The sequence below is a fragment of the Gadus chalcogrammus genome, chromosome 15 (assembly GCF_026213295.1).
Source record: "Gadus chalcogrammus isolate NIFS_2021 chromosome 15, NIFS_Gcha_1.0, whole genome shotgun sequence".
Taxonomy (NCBI): Eukaryota; Metazoa; Chordata; class Actinopteri; order Gadiformes; family Gadidae; genus Gadus; species Gadus chalcogrammus.
Genome location: NC_079426.1, coordinates 9,371,904 through 9,391,145, shown reverse-complemented (window position 1 = coordinate 9,391,145; position 19,242 = coordinate 9,371,904). Strand labels below are relative to the sequence as shown.

The 19,242-nt window shown below is 49.5% G+C and overlaps 1 protein-coding gene across 2 annotated transcripts in view; it reads left to right on the top strand.

Moving 5' to 3' along the window:
• Positions 1-14,794, top strand: part of LOC130405205 (leucine zipper putative tumor suppressor 2 homolog) — a 23,015-nt gene extending 8,221 nt beyond the window's left edge. For both annotated transcript variants that reach the window (XM_056610236.1, XM_056610235.1), the window contains exons 2-7: positions 8,007-8,783; positions 10,636-11,400; positions 11,789-11,911; positions 12,525-12,671; positions 13,065-13,589; positions 14,507-14,794. In XM_056610236.1, coding sequence (XP_056466211.1) covers positions 8,043-8,783; positions 10,636-11,400; positions 11,789-11,911; positions 12,525-12,671; positions 13,065-13,589; positions 14,507-14,794 — 2,589 coding nt within the window. In that variant the 5' untranslated portion in view covers positions 8,007-8,042. The remainder of the gene's footprint in view (positions 1-8,006; positions 8,784-10,635; positions 11,401-11,788; positions 11,912-12,524; positions 12,672-13,064; positions 13,590-14,506) is intronic.
• Positions 14,795-19,242: the final 4,448 nt, after the last annotated feature.

Below are 19,242 nucleotides of genomic sequence, written 5' to 3'. Positions count from 1 at the left end.
GAGGGTGCAGCAGTCTCATGGAGCCTTCTTGTGTGTGTGTGTGTGTGTGTGTGTGTGTGTGTGTGTGTGTGTGTGTGTGTGTGTGTGTGTGTGTGTGTGTGTGTGTGTGTGTGTGTGTGTGTGTGTGTGTGTGTGTGTGTGTGTGTGTGTGTGTGTGTGTGTGTGTATGTGTGTGTTTGTGTGTGCGCGCGCATGTGCGTGCATGTGCCTGCGTGTGTATAGGATTGAGATATTAGGACAGCATTCTGCTCGTGTATGCGTGTGATAGTGCGTAGCCATGTGTGAGTGATAAATTGAAGTGAATTATACATTGTGCACAGCATCCTGCAAGTCTGAGTGTGTGTGATAAATTGAGGAGAATTAAACATTGAACACAGCATCCTCACACAGAGGCTGCTTACGTAATATCCTCTGTTGGACTCATTTGTTGGGCTGTGTTTCATCCCTGTGTATGTGTGTGTGGGGGGGGGTGAGTGTGTGTGTGCACGCATATTGATTACTTGCAATGTGTGTCTCTTAATTTTTTAACGTGATCCTTGCAGTTATTTTAGATTAATCTACATCGCTAAAAAATGCAGAAATACTCCAATAAAATACATAAGTGAATTACTACCACTTTGTGCCATTAAAGTTGAGGTAAACAAGATGTTGGTCCCTGGATTTCTGTAGTTACCCCTCTCGGTAAACAAAAGGATGTCCATGACTCGGGCCCTCTCTGTGGGTTTGTGCTCTCTCTTCTCTATGTGTGGCTGCCCTCAGTTGAAGATAACGCCCTGCTCAACTGGAACAATGCCCCTTTACCGCTAATACAAGCAAGGCAGCAGCCTCGATGCATTGTGGGTGAATGAGCAAAGGAACTTTTTGGAGGCAAAGTTCCACCCTCTTCTTTTAACCCTCTGGGCTTCTTCTTCCAAGACAATGGCTTCCGAAACAATAAGAAGCCAAGAGTGTTGTGGACAACTGGCTCCCCCCCCCCCCCCCTGATTCTAAATAGCCTGCTAAAGATAACTTCAGAGCCACCGGGAAGCTGTGAACCATTGTAGCAATGCTAATACGTTGGGCACAATGAGTGCTGTAAAACAGCAGTAAAAGCAGGAGGGCTTTCTGCCACGCCGGCCCTCTCCTGTAACACTCGGCAACCGACGCTCCACCACCAAGCGATGGAGTTGTTATCATGAAGGGGTGGGAGAGACTGTCCACGGGGCCCGCATCATTGATGCTGACAAACGGTAGTCAATCAGGCCAGTATAATCCAAGTGTCTCTACCGCCGGTATGCACGGTATTCTCTGTGTCTGCCTGTCTGACCACTGACCAGCACTGGATAACTATTAGTGGTTGGAAGTCCTTCTGGAAATCTCCAGCTCGGAAATGGCAGACAACTTTGCTTGATTTGAAATACCTCTGACGGCCTTTCCTGTGTTTCCGGACCGAAGTTTTTAAACCAGCTCCAACTCAGGAACTAAGTAAAAACTTGACATGACTTTGTCTTCAATATGTATTTCGGTTTAATGGTGGCATATACTTCAGTCTTGTCGAAAAACTCATCGGAAACTCTGACCTGGTGCTGTTTTGAATTAAACTCATGAGTTGCCAAAAGCCATACGTTTAATGAGCAACACTCAAACACACACACACCTTCAAATGCACTCAATCTGCAGTTGTTGGGCCAGCTGTCTGTGATGTAATCAATAGTGCCCGCCTAAGCCACAGCTAATCGAGTTGATTGACAGCTTGTGTCCCCAGGTGACCATTTTGTTTTCCGAAGGATCATTCTGAGTTCCTACTCGGCTGTTATTGACGTCTGCTGCGGGGTCTCTCTTTAGTTAGATTACGGCCGCCCTCTTCTCTGCCACATCCCCCACTCGGACTGTGTGTGTGTGTGTGTGTGTGTGTGTGTGTGTGTGTGTGTGTGTGTGTGTGTGTGTGTTTGTATTAAAGTGTATTAGAGAGGGGAGAGAGAGGGAGAGAGAGGGGGGAGGGGTTTCGCCCCCTCACTAAACAGCTCTCTCCTGTCATAATAGAGGCCAGATGCTTTGAAAGGCTAAAACGCCAACCTGCACCCTGTCATGCTTGTCAGGCACGCAAGCACGCACACACACACACACACACACACACACACACACACACACACACACACACACACACACACACACACACACACACACACACACACACACACACACACACACACACACACACACACACACACACACACACACACACGACTTGCATGCGTGCATACATGTGCTTCTCACACAGTTCACTCACTCGTCGACCAACTATATTCCTTTTTTTATTCATTTATTTTTATTTTATAATCGTTGTTTCTCCTTTTTACTTGCCTTCTTTTCTTCTGTTGTACTTTCTTCTTCTTTCTCCATCTTTCTTTCATTCGTACTTTCACTGTTTCACTCTTTCTTTCTCTCTTTCTCTTTTCCTTTCTTTCATCCAGCCCATTCAGTCATTTCCCACCCTTCCCTCTCTCTCTGTCTATCTTGTTTCAAGTTAAGGCATGAAAACTGTGGGCCTCTGCTGCCATGGAAACGGCAACAAACAGAGAAAAGCTAGTCTGCTACTTAGAGCCACAATTTGGTTGTAAAAGAATAGAGAGGAGAGGAGGGAAGGAGGGAGGCAGGGGGTCCAATTACTATTGTATTACAAGCAAGACAAGAACTCTGTAGAAGAACTCCCCACTAGAAACTGTGGCGGCATTAAGAAAATACCCAGGGCACCGAAGTTTGTTTCTCTTTCTTTGTCTTCAGAATGTCATTCATAGAAACCGATTGTTACATTGCACTGTCAGGTTCAGGGTGATTATGTATGCGTGAGTGTACCTCGTAATATGAAACCAAACTAATATCCAACAACACTTCATGATCTTGATAATGATCATGTTTTCCTATTAAAAAATGTCGACTCTCTTTAGTCAACATGTCCTGAAACTTTGCTTCACAAACTGTACTCTCCACCTGTGTATCAAAACATAACTGTTGCTGAGCAGCCACCCATTGAATTCTAGTAAGCCATTGATCGTTCGTTGACACACGCACACACACACACACACACACAAACACACACACCCTCAGACTGTTTAGTGACAGATCTTAAATCCGAGCTCGGTCAGGCTTAGTGACAGCGGGGAAGGAGGCAGACAGACTGTCATTGTGTTGGAATGGGGGAGTGGAGAGACCTTGAGGCGTTTTGGCAACACATTAAAGAAGCTCTCATATTTGTACAATGGAGTGGCTCGAGTTAGCTACACTCTGCCACTCTCCCTTACCTGTCTGAGGTTGTGCTACCTCAGTGAATAGATATGTAAGGGGAATAAACGGCATACTAGCACCAAATTAGGCATGGTCTTGATCACGGGGGGGGAGTTCCAGTGTTATGTATGCGTCTCCATGCGTGTCGGTTGCCGCTGACCAGGTCCCTGCTTGTCGCACATTTGCATTATTTGAACGCATCACACGGAAGGTTGTTGAGCCGCCTACGAGGCCCCCTTTGAAGTTCCCCATCCGTGGTGAATGGGCCCACCCAGGGGAGGGTATTTTGTCGGCGACGTGAGTCGACTCTAAATCACTTTCATTGCCCTCCTTCACACTTTCTCGCCGTACACCTCTTGTCATCGTCCCGGGCCGCATCGCACGCGACGGTTACGCACGCTAGTGAGGTCACATCCTGAGAAGTGGTTGGAAAGCATCGCGCCGTGGGGGGGGGGGGGGGGGGGGGGGGGGGGGGAGGGGGGGGGGGGGGTTTCAAATGTTATTTCCTAAAATGGCAGTTTTGTTTAGCGCCGCTCCTAAAAGGATTTGGGCGCCCCCGTCTGCCTTTATAGGCCCCGTTGCGATCGGACAGATTTACACGTCCACACACACACCTGTTTCCCCCTCGCTTCCCATTGGCTCTGCCATATGCCGTTCATATCACGCCGTGTCCCCCTTGTATAGAAACCGTGGATGAATGACGTGTCACGGTGAAGGTTAGTGGAGTGTGTGTTTATAGGACGCTGTAGAAAGTTACAGCGGGGGAGGGAGAGTTCAGCACAGGAAAGAAAGGATGAACGGAGAGGAAGGAAGCCAGAGGAGCTAGGTGTAAATGCGCCAAGGCAGGAAAGAAGGTTTGGAAGGGGAGGACCGGGGGAAGAGGAGGAGGTGTTGTAGGTCACTGCAGCGTTTAGACACAAACCCACAGTAAGGTCACTGCACAGAGATTAAGATAAACAGGACGGACCCTCCAGGAGGTGCACCTTTCCCCTTCCACTCTCAGTCCTGTGGTTTGTTTTCCCAGCTGCTCACACCTGTCCAGCCTTCACTGGGAGGCGTGGATGTGGAAAAAAACGTTTGTTTTTGACGTTCCTTGACATGCCTCTATTGTGCGATTGTTAGGGACTTTAAAAGTGAGAAGGCTGCTTTTAGCTTGTTGGGAACAAAAATAGAAGTCTTAGAGAAAGTAGTATGCTTACTGTTAAACGTTGAGCAGGACTCAAGAGGGCACCTCAAAAGCAAACTCCCCTGACACCCACATGCAATACGACCGTAACCTAATGACAACCTTAGGGACTGCTGTGTGTATGTTCACCAAATTCCCTTCCAAGGGGATTAGGTGCTTGGGGTTTTCCTGAGGGGCCGAAGGAATCCACTGAGTCTATAATTGAAAAGCTTGGTCTCTGTATCCGCCCCCGTGGTCCCACCTTTTGTCTCCACAAAGACCCCAAGCGACATCGTCTCTCCGTCTTTCTGCTCTACCTCCCTCCCTATGAGTCACAGTCAGCCTCCGGAAGCTTCTTTGTGGATCGTGTTTGATTTGGTGTGTGTGTGTGTGTGTGTGTGTGTGAGAAACCGTGTTTATGTGTTTGTGTGTGTCTGTGCATGCGTGTGTGTGCCTCTGACACGGTGTGTTTGTATTAGGGTGTGTGTGTGTGTGTGTGTGTGTGTGTGTCTGTGTGTGTGAAACCGTCTTTATGCATGTGTATGTGTGTGTGTAGCTGCGTGTGTGTGTCTGTGACACTGTGATTTCTGTTAGGTTGTGTGTGTGTGTGTGTGTGTGTGTGTGTGTGTGTGTGTGTGCGACACCATGTCTCTGTGTGTATGTGTGGGTATGGGGGGAAGTGGTGGTCCAGTTCAGTGGAATAACGTGCTTCCTCTCCCTGGTAACCCCTGGTGCGATTTAGCCATCTATAACAGGATTATTCTCCAGTCACACAATACGTTTCTGGAGGCTTTTTCAACTGAGCTACCTGGAACTCTCTCGCCTTAATCCTGCCAGCCTGGCTGGCCTCCTCCTCCTCCTCCTCCTCCTCCTCCTCCTCCTCCTCCTCCTCATTCTCCTCCACCTCCTCCTCCTCTTCCCGGGTCAGTGAGCTCCATATGTAGGCTTCTTCTACACCCTGCCCCTGCAAACTTCATACTTCTCTTACCAGGGAGGAAACTATGAAATCCGTTCAGTATCCCTTCCCCCGCAGAGTCGAGTCAGATATTCACACAGATTGTCAGATAAGGAGGCCTCATTAAAAATCTGCCGTCGAAAGTTTAAAAGTGCAAATCGCTGGGTGTGTGAATCTACCCCCCCCCCCCCGAGTGGGTTCAACGTTCGAGGAGCTCACACGAGAACCACCGATGTGCTAGCAAAACAACGCAACACGGGAGCGGCGTGTTGTGTAGCATCAGAGGGGACACGCGCGGCTTCCAGAGGAGAAAATGAAACACCTCGCCAGGGGAATTCAGGCCCGCGAGGCCTCCTCTATTTATAGACTAGATGACTGGTTCTGTGTGAGGGGAGGGTGAGGGAAGGGTGAGAGGGGGGGTGAGGGGTGAGCTAGAAGTGCTCTCATCCTATCAAAGGAATGTGGGAGAGGGGATTTGGAAGGGGGGTGGGCATCTGATGCGGGGGGAGGGAGGGGGGTGGGAGTCGAGGAGGCAATCCTCAATCACTTTTTTTCGTTTTTTAAAGGAGAATAAAACCTGGTGGACAACACCGGCGCTGAATTAGCTCTGGGGGTTTGTTGCTTGAGTAGGCGGGACAGAACTGACGCATGGGAGGTCAAGGGTGGTGTGTGCGTGTGTGTGTGTCTGTCTGTGTTTTACGACGGGTCACAGGGTGAGGGTGCTAGCATGGCGGTCTCGGATGGCGGTCTCCAAGGGTCCTTAATTCTATTATGCCTGGCTGAGAAGGGGCCCCGTCCCTGCGTTGGGCTCGGGGGGGGGGGGGGGGGGGGGGGGGGGGAGGCTGGGGGGGCTATAGGAGGATGTGAGGTGGAAGGAGGTGGTCAGAGCTTATGAGTACATACCACACATATCTCCATCTCCTCCTCCTCCTCCGTTTAGCTCCCTATTCATGTCTCATTCACTCACTCCCTCGCATTCCACCACATAAACACCCTCTCACACACACACACACACACACACACACACACACACACACACACACACACACACACACACACACACACACACACACACACACACACACACACACACACACACACACACACACACACACACACACACACAGCCGTGCTACCCTGCTACCCCTTATTGCCACACTGTTGCATATTCCAGGCAGCATTCACCTCAATGAGTGGTGTTCAGAGGAGTAATGTATTGTTCTCGCTCGCACTCTCTCTCTCTCTCTTTCTCTCTCCTGCTGTTTCTCTGCGGCTCTCTATCCCTCTTTTCTTGCACGACCTTCTTCTTGACATTCATTTCCACACTCATCCCTACACTGATTTCAGCTGGCATTGATTAAACATGGGATCTTTAATGTGTGTGTGTGTGTGTGTGTGTGTGTGTGTGTGTGTGTGTGTGTGTGTGTGTGCGTGTGCGTGCGTGTGTGTGTGTGTGTGTGTGTGTGTGTGTGTGTGTGTGTGTGTGTGTGTGTGTGTGTGTGTGTGTGTGTGTGTGTGTGTGTGTGTGTGTGTGTGTGTGTATGCCCTGCCAGACTGCATCATTCAGTCATAGCTGGCTGGGATTATTCCTGTTGGCCAGACGGACTGTAACTTGGCACGACAGGCTGGCTATGGGTCCCCTCGCCTCTGTGGCCTCTCCATCACACTGATAATACTATCTAGAAATGGTGGACTTCATCCCACCACTACTTAGTGTCTTTTAATCAGTCATGCCCACTAAGTTCGGACACTTGTTTTTCCAAATCGCTTCAACTGTGTCTCTGTGTGCGATTCTTTAAAGAAACACACCGAAAAGAAACAAAGAATATTTTTCAAGGGGAACACTATTTGCCACATAATTGTTTCTTTGAAAAGCGTTCTTTTCAGAGATGAACCAGGGAGTTACAAACTCTCGGTAACTGACAGTTGGAACAGTGTGATTATCGAGGAATGGAGGAAAAATAAATGAGACTCAACTTCCTGAGAACTGATGCACATGTGACCGCTCACTAGCAGGGGTCACTGAGCTTAATTGCTAAGCAGCTGCACATCATGGATGATCATGACTCACTCTTTTTCCCTGTCTCTTCTCAGTGTTTCCTCCATCCATTATCTCTGTCTTTTCTCCCTCTTTCCTCTATCCATTACTCCTGTCTGCTTGGGTAATGACCACCCTTGATCAAACAATTTTGAGACAAGCGAATATGCATTCTCGCAATTATCCAACTCACATGCTCAAACATTTTGTAAGCTATTTGAATAACATAATTAATGTCTCTCTCTCTCTCTCCCCCTCCCTCTCTCTCTCTCTCTCTCTCTCTCTCTCTCTCTCTCTCTCTCTCTCTCTCTCTCTCTCTCTCTCTCTCTCTCTCTCTCTCTGTCTCTCCCTCCCTCTCTCTCTCTCTCTCTCTCTCTCTCTCTCTCTCTCTCTCTCTCTCTCTCTCTCTGTCTCTGTCTCTGTCTCTGTCTCTGTCTCTGTCTCTCTCTTTCTCTCTCTCTCTCTCTCTCTCTCTCTCTCTCTCTCTCTCTCTCTCTCTCTCTCTCTCTCTCTCTCTCTCTCTCCCTCTCTCTCTCTCTCTCTCCCTCTCCCTCTCTCTCTCTCCCCCTCTCTCCCTCCCTCAGAGTTTCTGGGTTGTGTGACGCCATCGAGCCGCCGCCATGGCTCTGGTCCAGGCCCGGCCCGTGTCCGTGAGTGACCACCCCGCGTCCAGCGGTCTCGACAGCAGTCTCCAGCAGCTGTGCCGGCCCCTGCCGTCGCAGCCCTCCACCGGCCCCTGCTCCGCGCCCCCCCTGCCCTGCGGGGACCCCTCCTCCGACGCGGGCGCCATGGGCTCCGTCAGCAGCCTGATCTCCGGCCGCTCCTACCAGGAGAGGCACTGCCGGGCGGCCAACGAGTACGCCGCCAAGACCCGGCGCTCCACCCCGGCCACCAGCTGCTTCCGGGTGCAGGACAACGGCACCCTGCGCAGCGGCAGCTCCCTGGAGCAGCTGCTGGTCATCAGCAACAAGCAGAACCACCACCAGTACCAGAACCACAACCACAACCACAACCACCACCAGCCCCAGCTCCAACCCCAGATCAAGGCCTCCGTGCTGCCGCCGCCGCTGCCCACCAAGAAGCACCCGCGGCTGGGTAGCGCCGGGGGCGGGACGGCGGTGGGCGTGGCGGCGGCTAACAGCAGCAATAACGGTGGTGGTAGCGGCGGTGGCGGCGGTGCTAACGGGAACTATAAAGACGGTTTAGAGGAGGTGGTGGTGGGGGACTGGAACCACAACCTGGTGCTGGCCCCGCTGAGCCCCTGCAGTGACTCTGAGGAGACGAGGGACAACAGGGCCCTGAATGGAAACATAGGGGGCCCTCCGCCCAAACTCATCCCAGTGTCGGGGCAGCTGGAGAAGGTGAGTCACAGACTGTCAACACCTCTTCTTTTTTTATATCTGGAGCAGTGTCGAGCACATTTCACAACATGAAGGGCAATTCAACTCACACGCCTTTGCTTTAGACTTGAATACATAGAGACCCGGCTGTTTACTTTCACTGCGCTACTTGTAGTCCCTGCGCTGTAGTTAACCTTGATCTCACTCAGCACACGTTGTTTGTTCCCCCACCGGGATCACGACAAAGCACCTGCCCGTCCTTGTGGTTCTATTGTGAAGTATCAACAGTGCCTTTGCCTTGGCTTCAGAAATGACATGAAAAGCGCAAGAGGCAAAAAAAAGAAAAGGCAATTGTTTGAAATAGATGCTTTTGGCTGAATGAATGCCATGTCAGCCCTGCTGGCTAATCACGTCCACATTACCAACGAATGTTTCTCAACGTTTTCCCGTGAAGTCAATGGAGAAATGTTCCTCATCAACCCCACATGCGTTTCAAATCGAATGTTTACAATGGGGCCCAGCCCTTTCTGCCGTCGTGAGGAGATGAGAAGAGATGATGTCTTCTACACACAGCGGTGTGAGCTCAACACTCTCTAGCTAAAAGAGGCGCTGCGCTATAACTGACCGTGACCTCTGACCTCCTGGCGGTGAGGGCGGCAGAACTTTTGTCCCCTTGAATCAATCACGCTTTTTTATTATCACATTACCATCTAAATGTGAACAGTACAGAAAGGTCTGCCTCGGTTATTACACCCCAAGGTCATGTACCTCATTGGATGGTAATGATTGATGCCGTACCATGATTCTTCACTTTATCTACTGCTTAACCCTTAGCTGTATCCACTTCAACTCTGTTAAGGCGTGCTTGTGTGTGCGTGAGTGCATGCGTGCTCGGGTGCGTGTGCGTTTCTGCCGACGGGTTTTACCCCAGATTGAGTCAGCTGTCTAATTGGCTATTTATTCCCATCGATCTACGATGGGAAGCTAAATCACCTGGCCTTACGCAGCCAAGGGAGAGAGATCATTTAGCAGTAGCTCACCTCGCCCGCTCCTCATCATCAATGTCAGAGCTCACTTGCGTCTGGTGACAAGTCCAATGAGCCATGGGGAAAGTCATTAAGAAAAAGCCCTATCTGTCTGTCTTTGTGTGTCTATCTGTCTCTCTCTTTTCCTTCTTTCTTTACTTCTCCAGCTCTCTCCTTCTCCCTCTCTTTATCACTCATTGTTCTTGTGCTACCTTGCTCTCTCTCCTTTTGTCTCACTCTCTCTGTCTCTCCCCTTCTGCGTCTCTGTTTCTCTATCTTTCTGTATTGTTTACTTCTTTATATGAGTATCTGGTTGTCTGTCTCGCGGTCTTTCTTTCATTCTTTATCTTCTCCCCTTGCTCTGGCCTTCTCTCTCCTTGTCTTTCTCTCGTGCTCCATTGTCTTTCTTTACTACCCCCTCATTTACTTTTCCTCTTCATTCTCCGCCTTTGTTCTCTTTCACACCATACTTTTTTTTTTCCAACATTCCCTTCTCAATCTCTCCCTGACTTATCTCTCTCTCTTTCTCCCTCTCATTTGCTCTCTGTCACACAGATACTCTCACACACACACACACACACACCCATCCTCTGTCCCTTCCGTGCTCGATTGCCCTTATCTCCCCAATGCTGCGTAAAATCATTAAGAAAACCGCTCAATGAGAGTCATGACTATCAATTAAACCTAATTTAAATATCCTCGCCCGCGGGTTGACCTGCCGTGTTATCGCTGATCCTCTGCTAATTACTTTCACACATGGCGTCGTTCATTAGCACTGCTTGGCTACAACGAGTCGCTGTTGACATCTGCTCTTCTCCTTTCTCTCCCCCCGTCTCTGATTCTGGCAGAACATGGAGAAGGTGCTTATCCGCCCGACGGCGTTCAAACCTGTTATCCCCAAGAACCGCCACTCGGTGCAGTACCTCTCCCCGCGGCCAGGGGGCGCCAGCCTGTCCGAGAGCCAGGGGAGCCTCAACCTCCTGCTGCCTCTCGGCGGATCCAACGTCATCAACGCCAACGCCAACGCCAACGCCAACGGCGGCAGTGCCGCGTCCGTGACCTCGGAGGAGAAGCGAGACTCGTACGGCGGCGGCGGCGGCGGGAATGGCGGCGGCGGCGGCGGGCGCAACGCACGCAGCAGCCAGTCCTGCTCCATGTCGGACTCGGGCCGCAACTCCCTGTCCAGCCTCCCCACCCACAGCAGCACGGGCTGCAGCCTGGCCCCCAGCGAGGGCTCTAGCAGCGGGTCGGCCACGGGGGGGCTGGGGGGCGGTCAGCTGGAGGCGGTGCCCAGCCTGGGCCGGACGGCCGCCACCGCCACAGCCTGCGGCAATACCGGCGCCGCCGGCACCAACGCCATTGGGGGCGGGAACAGCCACGGCCACAGCAACTCGGACAGCGGGCGGTCCTCATCCGGCAAGAGCTCGGGCTCGGGGTCGCTGAGCGGGCGCGGCCAGCCCCTCTCGGACAGCGGGTCGTGCAGCCACTCGCCACCCCTGGTGGAGGGCTACGAGGGCGTGGTGCGCGAGCTGGAGGACAAGCTGAGGGAGAGGGACCTGGAGCTGCTGCAGCTCCGCGAGAACCTGGACGAGAACGAGGCGGCCATATGCCAGGTAAGGGGACGCTGCTGGCGATGATGGGATCAGTGGTTCTCAAGGCGCGAAGCCTGGAATCGTGTTGAGGTTCGATCCCAATTCACCCCTTCGCCCAAACCCTCATCCCTACCCCTCACTTTTGCACGTTCATGCGCAGGGTAGGGGTGTCCCAATTGTTATTTTTAATGAGGGGTAGGGTGAAAGGGTTAGGGTTAAGTGTTTGGGTGAATCGGGATTGGGCCTTAAGCAGATTGAGTCACCTGCTTTGAAGACCTGGAGTGTTTCATTTGTTATTAAGTGGTATTCATTTAGACTCATTATATTAACACTATTTGTTATGAAGAGCATACTGCATGCTGCCTGACCCCTGACCTCTGGACCCCCCCCCCCCCCCCCCCCCCGGCAGGTGTACGAGGAGAAGCAGCGGCGTTGTGAGCGGGACATGGAGGAGCTGAGGCTGAGCTGCTCAGCCAAGATGAAGCAGGCCTCCCAGAAGGCCCAGAGAGCCCAGCAGGTGCTGCAGCTGCAGGTAACTCACACGTTACTATGGAGCTGTGCCAGGATAAAACTGTTCAAAAGAGGGTTGCTAAACCCCCCTAGCGCACTCACCACTTAGGCCATACACCTGACAACACCCAGGATCTTGTTTAACTTGCCCTTGCCTCTCTCGTTCAACCCACTTTCCCCGGCTGACTCCTCTGTCCATAAAGGCATTTAAAGCCCGTTAAAATAATGACTTGTGTTGCTGGTGAGCGTAGTGTAGGGTATGGCACGTATTTATCGCTCGATAATACATTTAAGGCCTACACTTAAGGTTAGTTATTTCGCTCCTGTGGTGGAGCAATGTGAGACACAGAGGTTATTATGGTCTGTCAGGTCTATAGTATGCACAGTTCAAAATGCATTTTCCTATGCAATATTTTTGTGTTTCTGGCAAGTAAACATTTGCTAGATGATACAGTTAAGGCAGTTCAGTTAATGGCTCCCCTGCTGTTTTAAAATGCTGTTCTAATTTATTTAGTTCCTGCTAAATATATTTTATATATTTTTTATTCTTTAAAAAATATATATATATATCATAAAATGTTTACACATCAATCCACCACAGCTTAACACTGGTCCTTGCTGCTGTGTGGTCTCAGGTGTTCCAGCTGCAGCAGGAGAAGAAGAAGCTGCAGGAGGACTTCTCGGCTCTGCTGCAGGACAGAGAGAGCCTGGAGAGGAGGTGTGCCAGCATCCAGAGGGAGCAGACCCAGCTGGGCCCGCGCCTGGAGGAGACCAAGTGGGAGGTGGGTGGTGGGCATGGTTTAGACACTGTACATCACAGCCCCTGTCCTCTGAGGGTGTCACCATGATCCGTGGGAAAATGAATACAACACTATGTGTTGTTTGGAAATGTTGTAATTCTCGAAGAATAGGGTAATTCCTTTTTAGGTGTACTTGATACCGATGTGTATCCATCAATAATACATGGTTTCGCATTCAAACACAATGTGAGCGAGGATTTTAAATGAAGAGACTTTGAATTAAACTTCCAGTATGGTATCGGTATCTCTAACCTCAACACCAGAGGTCTAAACTGATCCAACCTAATCCACAGTGAAGAGTGTATGCACTAGGTGTGATCCAGTCAGTGAACCTCCCCCCTCGGCCCCTCTGCCCCGCTCTCCCCCCCCCCCCAGGTGTGTCAGAAGTCGGGGGAGATCAGCCTGCTGAAGCAGCAGCTGAAGGAGCTCCAGTCGGAGCTGAGCCAGAAGGCGGGGGACATCGTGGTGCTGAAGGCCCAGCTCCGCGAGGCCCGCTCGGAGCAGCAGTCCAGCCAGATGCGCTCCCAGGAGGCCCAGGCCGCCGTGCGCACGCGCAACCTGGAGCTGGAGGTCTGCGAGAACGAGCTGCAGCGGCGCAAGAGCGAGGCCGAGCTGCTCCGCGAGAAGATGGGCCGCCTGGAGGACGAGATGGCCCGCCTCTGTGACGCCCTGACCAATCACAGCGGACCCCAAGGCATGAAGGGCCAATCGGGCGGGAGCATGTCCCTGCAGCAGTATGGCGGCGGCGGCAGCGGCAGCAGGGGCGGCCCGGGGCGGGGGGGGCCCAGCCCCTCGATGTACCGCGAGGTGGACGACAGCCGCCTGGCGTGGGGCGGGGAGAGCGACGAGTCCAAGGCTCACAGGCAGAACGCCGAGACGGTGCTCGGGCTGAGGCAACAGGTACGGGACCACCGGCCTGCTCTCTGTGCGTCTACTGGTCGTTATGGTTTTGGTTCTGATCACAGTGTCTTAGTTGGCTATGGGTGTTCGACTCCCTGGTTGAAAGGTTGTGGGTTTGATGCCCATTGTCCCCCGGCCCACCCTGTAGGCGTCCTGGAGCGTGTGACGTGTGTATGAAGTCGCTATGGATGAAAGTGACGGAATGATCATCCCTACTTACCTGACTAAGCAGATGTTCTTTGAGTGCCTGTTCTGGACTGAAAGCTATAGAAATACACTGACAGTGAGGCATTTAACAGATCCATCCAGATCAAGTTATCGGTGTGTTCCTGCTTCTCCATTTCAGAGGAAGAAGTGTGTGTGTGTGTGTGTGTGTGTGTGTGTGTGTGTGTGTGTGTGTGTGACATCAGACTACACCTTTATTAAAACAAGCACCTTTAATTAGATGTAACCCGATATAGGTACACAGTGTGTATGTGTGTATATTTCTATATCTCTGTGTTTGTTAATTTCTCTCTGTGTGTGTGTGTGTGTGTGTGTGTGTGTGTGTGTGTGTGTGTGTGTGTGTGTGTGTGTGTGTGTGTGTGTGTGTGGTGTGTGTGTGTGTGTGTGTGTGTGTGTGTGTGTGTGTGTGTGTGTGTGTGTGTGTCAACTTAGTACTTAACTGTGTAGCAACTGCATTAGCTGCTATCATTGCTGTGACACGGGGAATTGGTTAGCCTAGCGATTGTTGTACTTGCAATTGGTTCTATGAACATCCTTTCTGTACCGACAGCGATATATTGATGCACTTCTTATGACAAATGTACTTATTGTAAGTCGCTTTGGATAATAGCGTCTGCTAAATGCCCTAAATGTAAATGTAAATGTTAACCGGTACGAGGCAGGGTGTTTAACGTGAGGTCCCTCTTGTCCAGGTGGAGAGGCTGAAGGGGGAGCTGCTGTATGAGAGGAGGACCGGGGAGGAGCAGCTGTCGGGCTTTGAGGATGAGAGGAGGGTGTGGCAGGAGGAGAAGGAGAAGGTGATCCGCTACCAGAAGCAGCTGCAGCAGAACTACATCCAGATGTACCGGAGGAACCGGGACCTGGAGCGGGCCATGAGGGAGCTGAGCCTGGAGCTGGAGGGCCGTGGCGCCGGCCGCTACGAGCACCACAACGGCAGCAGCGACATCCACTTCGAGGAGATCACCGCCACCGAGATATAAACCCCCCCCACCCCCCCCACCCCCCCGTAAGACCCTCCTACTCGGGATGCCAAGCAGTCCACAGCACCAGCACTCCTATAATCAAGGACCTCCATTGTGAACCAAGGATAGGACCCAATCACAGATGTTTCCACCTCGACCCCCACCACCAACGAACCCACCGCCATAGAAGTGACACCCGTTCAGGCTGAAAGGGTGTCACTTCCTTGGGGCATCCGTTCAGGCTGGGTCCTTGCTCCCTCTTCCCCTCTGGAACCAGAACTCACTGGCTGGAGGCAGCATCCGATGGGGACCGAGAGAGTTCCACCTCCACTAACTTTGGATTACCAGATACTACGATGAAAACGTTTTTGTCCCCTCCAGAGCTCACGATATGGGTCCTGGGTCCTTTAAACCCGATACCAGCAGCACAGGATCTCTTCACCAAGCCAAGAGAATAGCATGATATTTTTGTTGTTTTTGGAACATAATACAAATCAGGGTATTTAAAACAGCAGTAGCAAAAAAACTAAAAAGAAAGTGACCATAGACTTGCACACAAATGATCAGGACTTCTCGAGGTAGCACACAAGGCTAATAAACAGTTAGCATCTAGCACATGTATGCTTGGCTAGCTGGTAGCATCACGCGGACAGCCATGACCATGTGGTCAACATTAGCATCGTTGTCCCTGTCGTGGTTCGTCGACAAGACGGCTGTAGGCTACACCACTAGACTTATAAAAGGGAAAACCAACACCAAATATGCAATATCTTGTTATATATTCATACTATTTTCAGTTCACCTGTTTGTGTCAAGCCTCAAGGCCCAGTGGAAACCTTTAAATATAAATCAAGGAAACAGTTCAAAGGACTGGTTCTTGAAGAAGTCTCGTCGCTGCAGTGAGTGTTTCCAATGGAATGTATTTGGGACTTCAGTCACTCCAGAGAAATGCAGTTAAACAAGTGGTCACCACCGACAACAGAAAAACAAAATTCAGTTGTTTTGCACAAATGTCATTTTTTCGGCTTACTTACGTGACTTCCTTCCTCTTTTTTACGGCTAAAAGAGACGTCTAGAAGCCTGCCGTGACCACATTTGACTTTGGCCCTGGGTTTTGCTTACACTCAGACCTTCTGTTCTGTCATTTGTTGAACCGCCGTGAAGACAGAAACCAAATGTTCACACTACGTCCGACCCGATCCAGACCACCAACAGTTAACCACTATCGCACTCGGCCCGCATGTCAAAAACTCATACTGCAAAGTGGTCGCTTTTTTTGTATAAACATTTACATTTTTCAAATATGTGTGTGGGGGGGCTGGGGGGGGGGGGGAGCATGGTTGGTATTAACCCAGTTCAACTAGAACCCCCTCTGTCTCTCAGTACCTCTCTCTCTCTTTTTAACTCTCCATCCTCCTCTCTGTCTAACTCTCCCCCCCCCCCCCCCCCCCCCTCTTGTTCCCACATTCTCCTCTCTTCCGGTCTGCTTATCTCTCCTCCCTACTAAACACTCATAAGGAGTGGAGGTCATTGCACAGGAGTTTAGTTCCATCTTCAAGTTCAGTGCAACTCAAACCTTCCTTTTTGCAGCAGAGAAAAAAAAAACAGGATGTAAACATTGGCCACATGACATCATGGGCATGCCTGTGACCCCCCCACCCGCATGCCTGTGAGCCCCCCACCCCCTTCCATCCTTCTCAGTGCTGTTTATTTTGCACTTGTTAGGGACAAACACCAAATAGCACTCTCCTCAGACCTCGACCATGACTATGACCGTAGCGTTGACTGACTGATGTACAGCGGTAGAAACAGTGGCATGACTGCATGCTCTGTGTGCGTTTCTTTCCACAACTAGGAGAAAGCTGTTTGGTCTCTCTTGAAATGACACGCTAGGACTTGGCTTAGTAGTAGCTGTTATGATTGCTACTCTTGTTATTATCTATTGGACAAGGTTTCATCCGGGCAACAGCTTAACCAATGGGAATCACGTTAGCAGTTAGAATCTGTAGACTTGGGAGAACGAGAGCATATGCAGGGCTGTGTCCAACACTGAGAACGGCACGTATTGATATAAAAGAAAAATTATTGATTGATATATATATATATATATATAAAACACAACTGTTATCTTTTATTTTACAAATGCAGAGTCTATATCAACAAAATAATAGAGAAATATAAAATCTATATAATAAAGATGATGATGTATATATTTTCTTATAATAAGCACCTAAAGATATTTTGTCAGTGGGTTTAATACGCAGAATATAAAGACTTCTATATCGATATCACATGGTCTGATTTATCAATGGATCAGGGTGAAATGGAAGAGGACATCTTAGCAGAATGTTTACATTATACTGAGAGTGACATGATTACACCAAGTCTCGTCAAATCAGGGAAGACTTTTTTGGTGATCATAACCTTGATCTTGACCCTATGATTGATCAGTAAACTGTCTTCCCTCCATTTCGACCAATCTTTGTTTGATTTCCACGCATCACTCAATCTCCACCTCCTCCCTGGTTATTGTCGATATTCGTTATCTTAGCAATGCATTGCAATGATGGGTTTCAAAAGGGTTTCCTGCTGAAGTAAGGCCAGAAGCACTCCAATCGCAGGTATTTACTCAGCTTCTATTTCGTAAATTGGTCCAAACTATTTGGCCAAATTGTATCAACATTTTTCATGAACTGAATGCGTTTTCAAGTTCTTTCATAACAACCCTCCTTCACAATCATAACCATAACAGGTTATGGAATGTCATAACCTAAAAATGTCATCGTATTAGCAAAGGCATTCGCTTGTCATTGGTGTACTATTCTCTGTGGCCCACTGGGTTTGTCAGAATTGACATTTCATGGGACATCACCCTTTTGGCTGGAACAGGTTACATTTTGGCTACGGTATTCTGCTGCATACAAACAAACAAACAAACCAAGATATGCCACAAAAGGCCGCTTGTCAACAAGCACATATTCAACAACATCAGATGAACTGTCACCACTGTGTGCATCGATCTCATATCTTCCTCTACTCATACTCACATTACCGTCATCCTCGGTGTAAATATACGAGGCACTAAACCGTATAACAGAGTGACATTGTCTTCTATTAAGACATGTATCTATTGCTTATTTAGCCACTGTGACTAGACCAAAGCAAGTTTAACACTATTTTTTACTTGTGTTGTTGTCCGTTTCTTATTTGTCTGTGTCTTCTTTTTGTGTTTGGGTCTGTCATGTCGTCATTAATCCATAGAGTGTGTAGTCGCCTGTGTATATTTTTATGTGTAAATTTCTTGTACAAATGACTGTGTTTTTAATTAAAGAACAAATTGTATCACCTTAAAGTGGGTGCCGATGTCATCCTTGTCATCCATAAATATATATTTCTATAACATGAATCATAACACCCAAAATACAATCTCTTTAAGCCTTATCGGCACTCTATCACTTTACCAAAATTAAGCATTGCAACCTATGGCAATTGTAAGGCACTGGGCATTATAATAATGTTATCTAATGTACTAATGCCATGTACTCACAATGTGCCTAACTCTGCCGAAATTTGTTGTCCATGTTCAGTTTCCCAGCCCCGTGTCATCCCAAGATCAGTCACCAGGAAGCTGTCACCATTCCTCAAAAGAGGAGGATAGCTGCAGAAGCCAAGCTCACTCGCAAAAATCCGCAAAAAATAAATACAGACAGCATTTTGTTATACTTCATAATTCTCTCGCCAAGGCATTTTGACATCACTCGGGAGGGGTTAATCGGATATGAATCTATAAATCTCATAAAGCAGTCAGGAAGCGGGGGGGGGTATAGGGGTAATCTGTGTCAGACTGAATCTGATGGCCATGCTGAGACGTGCACTCTGCGCACGTGTCCTGAATTAAACCGCCGGTCACCTTAAAAACCCTGGGAAAAGCAGAGATAAGAGTGCATTGACTCATGGCTTTTCTTTTACTGTATTTTTGCTATTGAAGAAATTCAATATAAAAAAGCATTTCCTTCATTTTGTCCAAAAAATGTATGTCCTTTTTTATACTGGGTACAAAATAAACAAATCGTACAAAAGGGATATAAATACATTTGTATAGCACAACAACATGATAGTATATGATTATATTGTCTCATACCAGATATGATCTGAGGGCCACATGTTCTCTGCCAAACGTCTTCTGCTCCTCACTATCTTACAGGTCCACTCCCTTATAGAGACACACATCATATCCTTGCATCCATGACGACCGTTCCGCTTTCCTCCGCTGTGATTGGATCTCCTCTCTTGCCGCCACCTCTCGACCGGAGGGGGATCAGACGGTTCCGCTCCGATGGGTAGCAGGGTATTTAAAGTATGAGATCATGGTTCTGCTTAAGGCGTGAGGCACCGGGCTGTCCTTCACACCCGACCTGTGGTTCTGCTGCGAGGCTGGCAGGGCCGGCCCTCTCCCCGTGGAGGGT